This window comes from Grampus griseus (assembly GCF_964374135.1).
Source record: "Grampus griseus genome assembly, chromosome: 16".
Classification (NCBI taxonomy): Eukaryota; Metazoa; Chordata; class Mammalia; order Artiodactyla; family Delphinidae; genus Grampus; species Grampus griseus.
The window spans coordinates 73,139,575-73,152,098 of record NC_139010.1 but is presented as its reverse complement, the minus strand read 5'-3'; the positions used below and the strand labels follow the sequence as shown (position 1 = coordinate 73,152,098).

At 39.8% G+C, this 12,524-nt stretch overlaps 2 protein-coding genes across 2 annotated transcripts in view; both read left to right on the top strand.

Moving 5' to 3' along the window:
* The window catches only part of PDZD8 (PDZ domain containing 8), a gene marked incomplete at its 5' end in the record, with an annotated part of 97,779 nt that overhangs the window by 13,271 nt on the left and 71,984 nt on the right, over positions 1–12,524 (top strand). The window lies entirely within an intron of this gene.
* LOC309834411 (gamma-aminobutyric acid receptor subunit alpha-5-like) lies at positions 3,240–4,692 on the top strand (the record flags this gene model as incomplete). The annotated part of the gene is given in 3 exon segments (XM_082673161.1): positions 3,240–3,608; positions 3,612–4,460; positions 4,462–4,692. Coding segments are annotated over 3 exon segments (1,380 nt in total). The 5' UTR covers positions 3,240–3,308.

Genomic DNA, 12,524 nt, shown 5'->3' with positions numbered 1-12,524 from the left:
AGAAAGCTATTACTTGAACTTCCTCATCCTTAGTTTTTTCATATGTAAAATAAGACTTATAATGCTGTACATTGTTATGAGTTACGAGAATCAAGGATGTCTATGAAATTATTATGTAATTTGTGAATGTGCTAGAGTCATGTAAAGTGGTCATTTTTATATTCCCTTATTCAAAGGCATGTATTGGAAAGCTGGTAGAGAGGAATAGAAGGAGTTGGGATTTGAGGACAGTTCTCATTGCTCTGCCCTTTTTTTTAGCTTTGTGAAAGCTGAGAGTTTCAATTTAATTGATCATAGGCTATGGTAAGAGACGTTCACATTGTAGGTTATGATGAACATAAAAAGATAGGCGATTTATTAGACATGGTCAAGAGAATTACTTTGGTTCCCTGAGCCACTCATCTCATTTGATACTTTATCTCTCTCCTGCATAGGAGATCAGTTAACATTGACTCATCTTTGAGTCACCAGCTATTGAGTTCTGTTATGAGGGACTTGCAGCCTCTATTATCACTCTTGTTCGACGTATATATAAAACCGCTTCAGAAAATTTTGAAGCATTTTAGATCTTGATCAGTCTGTGCAGAATTAGGAGTTTAGATAAAAGTGAACCTTTCATATTAGGTAGACGGTGTATGGATGAGCAGGTGGGAAAAGTTTCTTTGTAACGGTATTTGTTATCCTTGTTCGTTTTAGTTTCATTACCACTTAGGAGTACTTTTTTCTCCCTAGGAGTACAGAAATTAAAATCATTTTCCCAAGTATGAACTTTGTCAACCTAGTGCACACCAAGGAATTCCATAAATAGAACAATTCTGCATGGGTTTCCTTAAGTCAGTTTCTTAATATATTCAGTTTAATATAAGCCTTAGTTAAAAAGCTTAATGACACGGAGGTATAAAGGTGATACCTAAGGTAGGAAAGCGCACTGGCTATTATTAACTTGTTTCCTTGCACTTGCAAGTTTATATCCTCACAAAGCACAACTAGTATAGTGACTGAAATCATGGCCATGGGAAATCTGAAGTCCAAGGAAGACAAACAGCTATGACCTTGAACATCATATGTGGCGAATGCTGAGTCCTGATATGGTTCCTTGTGGAAGGGAAGAAGTTTGCTGTCTGACATGTCTCTAGGAGACCAGCCTTCAAATAAATAAATAGAAAGCTTGATAGGAAATATTTCTAGAGCACTTCCCTGTGCCAGATGCTTTATGTGAACTTCCTTGTCTAATCCTTACAGTAACCCTAACATAGGTGCTAATTATTATCCTACTTTTACAGATGAAGAGACTGAGGCTCTCAGAGTTGAAATAGCTTGCCCAGGGTCTCAAAGCTAATAAGTGTTGGACCTAAAATTCAAAACCAAGCCCTAACTAAATCCTGTGTCCTTAACACTGCTTTAAACTACCATGTCACAAAGAAGCTGAGAAGTGAGGGATGCTAAGTGCTTTAAATTATTTCATGTAATTCTTATAACAGCACTGTGAGGTTGGTGTAATTATTATCCTCCTTCTGCATATGAGGAAACTGAGGCTTAAAGGCAAGAGTTTGCTCCGGGTCATATTGCTACTAAGCAGCAGAATGGGATACCAAGCCAAGCTGTCTGGCTACAGAGTCTGATCTTACCACAGTTCTGTACTACCTGCCTGTTTCCCCTCCTCAGGCAACTCCCTATTTAGTTGGGAGGAGTGGGAGGTGTGGGAGAACTACAGAGAGACAGACATGTAAATGGGGTGATTAGTGGCATAACAGAAGTGTGTATAAAGTGCTTTTAGAACACAGATGGGGAAGCAATGACCAGATGGTGGGGGTGGGGGTAGGGGTGCTGGTTAGAGAGGAGGTGACTCTGAAGGAGAACTTGAATAGTGAAGAGGAGCTTACCGTGTGGGGCTAGTTATGGGATCAGAGTGATTAGCAGGCAGACATGTCTCTCAGGAGAAATAATGTGGCTGTGTTAACCTTGCTAAGTGTGGAGGAGCTTGGTGTATGAATTGTCTTTTTAATGTAATATCAGTTGAAATGTCTACGTAAAATAGATTTGAAATTTAGGTTCATGGTTTACGAATATAGAAAATTAAGAATGTTTCGAACTATTTGTACTTTGTTTTCTTTCTAGTTACGTGTAGTTTTGTATTAGTGTGCCATACTTTGCATAATAATGTGCACCATACAAGTTATGGCTAATAGAGGTTTGTGATGATATTTAAATGCAGCAGGAGAACTCATTATTTAAAGGACCACTAAGGTGCCTCTGAAGAACGTAAACGAAGACACATTTTGAAACGATCACCACTGATTTATCTAGTTTATATATTTGGTTTAGGAGATTTGGGAGCACACTTATGTTTGCTAGTTCCTAATGTGAGAGAATCAAGACTGTCAGACTGAAAGGCAAAAACCACACAGGACTCCCAATTACCTAATTTATATCTACTTGTTCTACTCTCTTCCTTAGGCGGGATGTAGTGACGCTTGTATTCCTGACCATGAAATAAGACTGTAGTCTTTGAGTGCCTGACTTTGATTGGTCTCTCTATTCTTGAATACAGTAAACATATTTGTTGAAGGGATGAGGTGACATTTGAGCTGATTGTTAAGGAATAGTGTAGCTTTAGACATAGGAAGATGGGATGGAAGTTCAGTGTAGGTAGGAGAAATAGCAAAGAAACAGAATCAGGACACTGTATGATATCTTTAGGGATTCAGTAAGGAGCCAGTTTGATGAGACTCAAGCACAGAGAAGGAAGAAAACCAGGATTCGTGTACCTGTTACATGCTGGGAATTCTACAAGGTGCTTCACATGTATGAACTCCTAAATCTTTGTAATAATCCTGTGAGGTAGCGTTTTATTAAAGAAAATAAAAGGCACAGACTTTTGTTTTTGGTTAAGAAAATAGTCTTTTTGCGGGGGGGCGGGGATCTGCAGCAGGGCAGAGCGCGGCCTCGGTTGCGGAGCAGAGCCGCAGGGTGGCAGCGGGAGCGCGGGGGGCACCGGGGGCTTACGGCCCGAGAGGACTGGGGAAGTTCGCGCTGGCGGCAGTTCGCGCTGGCGGCATGGGGCGGTGACGCCGCACTGGCCTTCCGCTCCTGCCAGCTGGTTGAGAGCAGGCGGAGGAGGAGGAGGAGGATGCACCTTCGCCAGCGGCTTGCCTTCCTGGGCCGGCGCGCAGGCACCTTGCAGAACAAGGAGTAGCTTGCTGACTTTGAACGCGTGGCAAATATTTCAGAAAGCTTCAAGATCAAGGTGGAGAAAGGAACAGTTATTCTTCCAAATTCATCTGCTTCAGCTATTATTCTTATTGGGAATGGACAATGGAATGTTCTCTAGCTTTATCATGATCAAAAGCCTCCTTCTGTTTTGTATTTCCATGAACTTAGCCAGTCACTTTGGCTTTTCACAAATGCCAACCAGTTCTGTAAAAGATGAAACCAATGACAACATCACAGTATTCACCAGGATCTTGGATGGGCTCCTGGATGGCTACGACAGCAGACTGAGGCCTGGGCTCAGAGAGCGTAGTACTCAGGTGAGAACGGACATCTACGTCACCAACTTCGGCCCAGTGTCTGACACGGAAATGGAATGCACCATAGACATGTTTTTCTGACAAAGCTGGAAAGACGAAAGCCTTCAGTTTAAAGGTCCCATGCAGCGCCTGCCCCTCAACAACCTCCTTGCCAGCAAAATCTGGACTCCAGACACCTTCCTCCACAATGGGAAGAAGTCCATCGCCCACAACATGACCACGCCCAACAAGCTGCTGCGGCTGGAGGATGGCACTCTGCTGTACACCGTGCGCTTGACCATCTCGGCAGAGCGCCCAATGCAGCTTGACTTCCCGATGGAGGCCCATGCCTGCCCTCTGAGATTTGGCAGCTGTGCATATCCTAATTCCGAAGTTGTCTATGTCTGGACCAACGGCACAACCAAGTCGGTGGTGGTGGCAGAAGATGGCTCCAGGCTGAACCAATACCACCTGATGAGGCGGACAGTGGGCACAGAGAACATCAGCACCAGCACAGGTGAATACACAATCATGACGGCTCATTTCCATCTGAAGAGGAAGACCGGGTACTTTGTCATTCTGACCTATCTCCCCTGCGTAATGACTGTGATCTTGTCGCAATTGTCCTTTTGGCTGAACCGAGAATCAGTCCCAGCCGGGACAGTGTTTGGGTTGACCACGGTGCTGACCATGACAACCCTCAGCATCAGTGCCCGGAACTCTCTGCCCAAAGTGGCTTATGCGAAGGCCATGGACTGGTTCATAGCCGTGTGCTACACTTTTGTGTTCTCTGCGCTGATCGAGTTTGCCACCGTCAACTATTTCACAAAGACAGGCCCAGGCTTGGACGGCCAAAAAGCCTTGGAAGCAGCCAAGATCAAGAAAAAGGAGTGTGAACTTACACTAAATAAATCAACAAATGCTTATACTACTGGAAAGATGACCCACCCTCCCAAACATCGCAAAGGAGCAGACCCCTGCAGGGACCTCAAATGCCTCTTCAGCCTCAGTAAAACCTGAAGACAAGACTTCTGAAAACAAAAAAACTTACAACAGCATCAGCAAGAACGACAGAATGTCCCGAATTATATTCCCAGTCCTGTTTGGCACTTTCAGCCTAGTTTACTGGGCAACATATTTGAATAGGAAGCCAGTGATTAAAGGGGCTACCTCTCCAAAATGAGCTGCCATGCTCCCAAACTCCAAGACAGCCATACGTTCAGTGATGGGCACCAAGGAGAGGTTGAGCTTGGGAGACCTCCCTTATTTGGGCACTATCTTTCAGGAAATTTTTGCATATTTAATAATATGTACAAATAATATTGCCTTGATGTTTCTATATATAATGTCAGATGTTTCAAAGATGTCACATTGACAAATCAAGCCACTTTCTGGAAAAACAGGAGACAATGGCTCTGACACTCAGATGCTCAGTATCTTACATTGATAGTTTACAAACAAGTATATTTTTAACTGTTCCAAGTGTTACCTAACAATGTTTTTTATACTTTGAATGTCATTTCATACAAATTTTCCCAGCAAATAAATATTTTAGGAAATACTCCATGATTATTACTTGACCAACTCTCACAAGAAACAAATATCACAAAGAGCACATTTTTCATTGAAAAAGAAACTGGGCATTTATGTACAAAACTAATTACCTTTGATAATTCTTACTGTTCTGAAATTAAAAGTACTGCATGATCTTATGCTAAGAAATAGAATAAACAAATATTTATGCAGACATTTAATAACAGAAATATATGGTACATTAGATTAACAGATACAATGTTTCCCCAAGGAAAAATTTAACTGCTTAAAAAATATTTTTTGTGGGGGAGGTGGGAATGAAACTTACTTCTCTCCCTCCGACTCCCCCCACTAACTGAACAATGATCAAGAAAGAAAAGATCTTAAAAAGTAGTGTGATGACAGTCTTGGCATTTAGCCTGAGCATCCACTGTCTGAAACATTGACCACACCTCACTGCAGCCAGTGTGTAGTGCTTCAGTGGCGAGAAATTGTAAATGAGTTATTTTCCATTTTATTTCCCTGTATGTTATTTCATGATTGACTTATTGCTTTAGCTTCTATATATGAATCTTAAATGTTCATTAAGAAATAAAAAATAAAAAAATAAAGGAAAATAGTCTTTTTTAAGAAGAGGAAACACAATTTTAGAAGTCATAAAATTCTAAGTAATCATTGAAAACCTGAACCAAGCCAGTGGGAAACACAGAAGAAAAGTAGAAGATATATTTTAGCAATATGAGGTTGGGGAAATGGAGGTGGAACTGGTTGGCTGGAGAAAGGGGGAAGTAAAAGGTAACTTCAGGTTTCTTAGAGTCTATGAAATCAGTGGTGCCAGTAAAACAGAGGAGGAGCAAGTTGGAAGAAAAGGTGTTCCATTTACTGTTAAGCATAAATATATGGAGTTTATAGAAGCAGTGAGAGCAAATGATGTTGCTAAGGAAAATATAGAAGAGAAAGGAAACAGGAAGAGAGAACCCAAGTTGTTTTAGTATACACAGCAAACTTCTAATTCTCCATTATGGGAAATTTCAAACTTAAGAGTTAAGAATTCAGTGAACCCCATTATATGTACCCAGACAATCATTAACTTGTGGCCACTTTTGATCATCTGTATCTTCCCACGCTCCCCTCCCTTGATTATTCTGAAACAAATCTCTAGGAGTTGGGACCATAATCTATGTTTGTATGATTCTAAATTTTGTGTTCTTTATACAACACCTTCCCTCCTTGACGAAGCCTCATCCAACCTCTACCTGAATATTTTTAGAGATAGAAGGCATGCAGTGCATTGAGACAGTTGTGTCCTTTTTGACTGGCTCTAATTGTTAGAAAGTTTTCCCTTTTATTGAGTTGAAAACTCTAGCAGATTTATTATTTTGGCAAGGACACAAGAACCCATGCTGAAGTTAAGAGTAGATTTAGACTGCAGAATATTTTTATATTGGGTTTGTAGTAAACCCTTTTTCTCTAAAGATCACAGTGTTTGCAAACGGTTTTACTGCTGCCATGTGATGGAGATGTCACCAGCTGGCATTCAGGGTGCTTATAGAACAGTCTTGAAGAAACATCTTGGAGCAAAAACATATTTTAGATGTTAAAAAAGAGTATCTCAGATCCACATATGAGAAGAAGGCTTGGCGTTTCTTGTAGGTGTAAAATTTTAAATATGTATTTTAAAAATGTTATCAGAGTAACACATATTTTTAAATTAAACATGTTTTTTCTTTTAAACTTTTACTGAAGTGTAACTCACTGCTTAAAAAGTACACTAACTGTAAAAATATAGTTCAATGAATTTTTACAAAATGAACAAAACAGCCTTCAGAACAAGGAATAGAATTATTCCCAGCATCCAGAAAGTCCCTCATATGCTACACTACCTTCCCTGCTCTGCCTAAGAGTAACTACTATCCTGACTTCTACCACCATTGCTCTGGGTGCGGGGCAGGGAGGTGCCTGTTTCTTAACTGTACATAAATTGAGCCATAGTGTTTACACTCATCGTTTTTCTAGCTTCTTTGACTCAACAGTATGTTTGTGAGATTAATCCATGTTATTGTGTATTGATGTAGTTTGTTTATTATATTTGCTGTGGCGTCTTCCACATGTACCTCAATTTATCCCTTCTATTGTTGATGGACAGTTGGATATTGCTGTTATGAATATTCTTATACGTGTTTTTTGGTGTACATTTATGCATATTTCTATTGGATATCTAGGGTTGCTGGGTCATAGGTTAAGCATCTATCCCTGTGTAGCAGATAATTGCCACACAGTTTTCAAAGTAGTTATGGCACACTAGCAGTTTCACATCCTTTTCAACATTTGATATTATCTGTCTTTTCATTTGAGTTAATGTACATAATTTAAAAATCAAATATAACAGAAGGACTTAGAATTAAAATCAACAATTACTTCCCTAAAGCCTCTACTTTCCTCCCCTAGGTCACACTCTTCAGAAGCAGCCATAAGTACTATTTCTATTTTTAACAACTTTTAAGAGGCAGTGATTAATAACACAGGTTTTGAAGCCAGACTGCTTAGATTCTTTCCTTGGCTTCACTACTTACTAACTGTGTAACCTTGAGCAAGTTATTTAACCTGTGTCTCAATTTCCTTATCTACAAAATAGAGATTAATTATAGTACCTATCCCATAGAATTGTGAGAATTAATAAATATAATGACTTTCATTATGTGGTAAGTACTCAGTAAATGTTAGCTATAGTAATTAATTATGATGTTACCTATATTTTGCTCAACAAAGTCACAGCTGTCTTGATTCAGCGACTTTAGATATTTTCTATTGATTGACTTCCTGCTAAGATAGATGAAGATTTAGCTAAGTGATATCCTCTCTCACCTTCCCTTCTGTCTTTTCCCAATCTAGTTATGTCACTATTTTCAATTCATTCATTGAACTACGTCCTTATTTATATATAATAACATTTATGTTCTGTTCAGACTTAAATCTTCCTTTATTGAAATATTTATGTTATTGTTAGGTCTATACAATTTTTTTTTATTGCAGAGCTGCCTAATATGCAAGTTTATGCTTCCTTTTCTATATTCCAGTTTCAGAATCTTTGTGCCATTAAAGCACTATGGTCCTAGAGTCAAGTTTGAATTCTTTTTTATTCTCTTACCAAGTTGCCTTAATCAAATCTTCAAGATTTAATTGAAAAATGAACCTCTTCTCATGTCTTCTGCCTCTTCGATTCATTCCCTATTTCCTGGAGATCTCCTTCTTGGAGTTTTCATCACCTTCCCCAAATTGGACTTCTCTCTTGGTTTGCCAGACCTCTGTCATCTGGGTTTAGGACATCATTGCCTTCTTGACTTGGATCCAGTATTTTCTGGATCACTTTCTTCTTTCTTGCTTTAGGCCCTCATTTTGCTGGCATATATCTTCATGTAACTTTTTAATAAAGTATGCAGTCTGCAGCAAGGCTCTTTGCTCTCTCTGAACCTGTTGTGTGAAATGGGGAAATGATTTGCAATGTGCCTCACCATGTTATTGTGAGTGAGGATCAAGCACAGTAATATACGTGAAACCATGACCATCCTTGTCAGATAACTTCAGACCAGCTTTAGAGCATGTATTCCAGCAGAAAACAGGTCGGTAATCAAATCAGCCTCAGGAACTGGCTCCAGAGTTATGGGCAGAGTTATGAGTTCTTTTATGGGCAAATTGTATCCCCCAAAATGTTGAAGCCCTAACCCTCCATGTAACTGTATTTGAGGTTATAGGACCTTTAAGGAGGTAATTTAAGTTAAATGAGGTCGTAAGGATGGAGCTCTAATCCAGTAGGGCTGGTGCCCTTAAAAGAAAAGGAAGAGATACCAGGAGTATGTGTGCAGAGAAAAAAGTCATGAGAGGATACAGCAAGAAGGTGGTTGTCTGTAAGCAAGGAGAGAGGTTTTACCAGAAACCAGCCCTCTTGGCACCTTGATCTTAGACTTCCACTGTGAGAAAATAAGTTTCTGTTTTTTAAGCCACCCAGTCTGTGGTATTCTGTTGTGGCAGTGCTAGGAAACTAGGTTCCAATTTTGGCTCCAGTGTATAGTGTTTGTTAGACCTCTAGGACTGTTTCGTTATGTACGGTGTGCTAATGCCTGGTTTGGGGGGATTAAGTGAGCAAATAAATGCTTTATACAGTCAGTACCCGGTATGGTAGCCATTCAGCAAATCTTTGTTTTTCATAAGCCTTAAAAGGGGCTTTAAGTTATTTTAATGGAGCTGTGTCATTTATGGTTTTGTTTCTTTAATCAGATAATTCTAACTAAACATTTACATACCAAAGCAATGACAAGAGCAATTATCTCTGGGTAACTGGGTTAAGTTTTTTTTAAAGTAGCTTTATTGAGATATAATTCATACTCCATATAATTCACCTATTTAAACCTACAATTCAGTGGTTTTTAGTACATTCACAGATATATTACAACTATCACCACAGTCATTTTAGAACATTTTTATCACCTCAAAAACAAAACCCCATACCCTCCACCCATCATCCTCCTAGCCCATCTACCACCCCCAACCCTAAGCAACCACTGATTACTTTCTGTCTCTATAGATTTCTCTATTCTGGATTTTCATATGAATGAAATCACATAATTTGTGGCTTGGGGGCTTACTAGCTACCTACCTCCATTTGGATATTTTTTCTGCTCTTCTCTGTCTTCTCCCCTCCCCTCCTGCTGGCACTCCCTTTATGTGTATGTTGGTATACTTAATGGTATCATTTCTCTAAGGCTCAGTTTATTTTTCTTCATTTTTTTCCTCTGTTCTTTGGCTTACATAACCTCTGTTGCTCTGTCTTTGAATTCACTACTTTTTTTTTCTTTTGACAGTTCATATCTACTATTCAGAACCCTTTTTGTGAACTTCAAAATTGCATTGTACTTTTTTTAAAATTTTATTTATTTTTGGCCACTTTGGGTCTTTGTTGCTGCACGCGGGCTTTCTCTAGTTGCGGTGAGCGGGTGCTACTTTTCGTTGTGGTGCGCAGACTTCTCATTGTGGTGGCTTCTCTTGTTGCAGAGCACGGGCTCTAGGCGCGCAGGCTTCAGTAGTTGTGGTGCACGGGCTCAGTAGTTGTGGCACACGGGCTTAGTTGCTCCTTAGCATGTGGGATCTTCCCGGATCAGGGATCGAACCTGTGTCACCTGCGTTGGCAGGTGGATTTTTAACCACTGTGCCCCAGGGAAGTCCCTATTGTATTTTTCAACTCCAGAATTTCTACTTGCTTTTTTAAAAAATTATTCTTATATCTATTGATATTATATATTTGATGTGACATTGTCATAACACCGCCCTTTACTCCTTTAATCATGCTTTAAAAATTTTTTTGTGAACATGTTTGTAAGGGCTTATTTTGAAGTCTTTTTCTGTTAAGTCCAATACCTGGTCACTTTAACTGGCAGTTTGTGTTGACTGCTTTCTTTCTGCTTTAGGGATCATGCTTTCCTGTTTCTTTATATGCCTCATAATTTTTGTTGGAAACCAAATACTTTAGATAATATATTGTAGTAACTCTGGATACTGGTCCCCCTCTCCCAGGATTTATTATTTATTTATTTGTGTTTTAGTGATTTGCCTGGATTATTTTAGTGGAGTGTTAAATCTCTGACATTGTGCCTTTTGTTTTCAACAATGCCCTGGGACATTGTTCTACACACAAATCCAATCGAAGTGTGGGAAGAGTTTAGGAGCTGTTTTATGTCCTGCCTTTCCCTCTCCTTCTCCCTCAGCAAAATCTTTGAGCCAGGGCTCTGGAGCTAGGGTTGGAAACAATGGCAAGCTTCTCTGTGAGTGACACCCCCACTCTAGCTGTTGGACCCTAGATGGAGGTGGGATGAGGGGTGGTAGCAGCCTGAGGTTCTCTTGGCTTGCCTCTCTTGGCGTAGAACCACTGTTTCATGAGCCAGGGCAAGGACTATCAAGGCCTCAGTATTCTTAGTGTGCTATGCCCAAGGTAGTCTCTGTTTCTCAAGTGGGAACTCAGTCAAAGAAAGGAGCTCCCAACTTCTTGACCGTTCTCTCCCAGAACTTAGCCTAGTAATAGGTGGTCGAGGGCCAGATGAGAAACATTGATGCCCTGCACTTAACCAGGAAGAAGGCCCTCTGACAGGGTGCTGGGGAAGTGAGGCAGCCTGTGTTCTTCGCTTCAGCAGTCCAGAGTGGAATCTCTTCCCTGCTGAGCAATCTTGGCTCCAACACCACAGACTCTCACCTTTCTTACCATATTTCTGTAGGTTTTCTTGAATGGAAGTTTCTTGTTTGCCCTTAGGACCATTTCCAGAGGCTTTAATATTTGTTTTAATAATTTCACCAGCTTCACTGGGAACAGGTCAGTGGAGTGTCTCATGCTGTCATTATAAAAGTCCATCTTCCCAGGTTGGTTTTTAAAGTTTTCTACAAGAGGAAGTACAGATAGCTTGTAAAAGAAGGTTTGAGTGAGGGGAAAAGAAAGGGAACTTGAGTGCGAAAACAGTGACATTTTTAAGTTGATAGGTTCACAGGAGATATAGGCTAATGAAGGAAGGATTTTGTGGTATGATGGGAATATAAAAGGAAGGGATAGAAGTAGCCTACTTCATTGTTTGGATTCCTTTATGAGTTTGGGCTATTTAAAGACTTGGACTAAAAGTTTTGAAAACCAAGTGTTCTTGGTGAATGTGTGGTTTCTGTTTAGTAGCTTGCTGAACAAATAGCTTTTGTTTTGTTTTATTGACATATAGTTGATTTACAATGTTGTGTTAATTACTGCTGTACAGCAGAGTGACTCAGTTATACGCATAAACATTCTTTTCCATTATGGTTTATCACAGGATACTGAATATAGTTCCCTGTGCTATACAGTAAGACCTTGTTGTTTATCCATTCTATATATAAAAACTTACATCTGCTAACCCCAACCTCCAACTCCATACCTCCCCCAACCCTCTCCCCCTTGACAACCACCAGTCTGTTCTCTATGTCCATGGTTCTGGTTCTGTTTCATAGATAGGTTCATTTGTGTCATATTTTAGATTCCACATATAAGTTATATCATATGGTATCTGTCTTTCTCTTTCTGACATATTTCAGTTAGTATGATAATTTCTAGTTGCATCCCTCTAGTTGCCATTGCTGCAAATGGCATTACTTTGTTCTTTTTTATGGCTTTTTTATGGCTGAGTAGTATTCCATTATATATATTTAGCACATCTTCTTTATCCATCCATTCGTCTGTCAATGGACATTTAGGTTGTTTCCACGTCTTGGCTATTGTGAATAGTGCTACTATGAACATAAGGGTGCATGTATTTTTTTGAATTATGGTTTTCGTCTGGGTATATGCCCAGTAGTGGGATTGCTGGATCATATGGTAATTCTATTTTTAGTTTTTTAAGGAACCTCCATACTGTTCTCCACAGTGGCTGTATCAACTTACATTCCCATCAACAGTGAAGAGGGTTCCCTTTTCTCCAC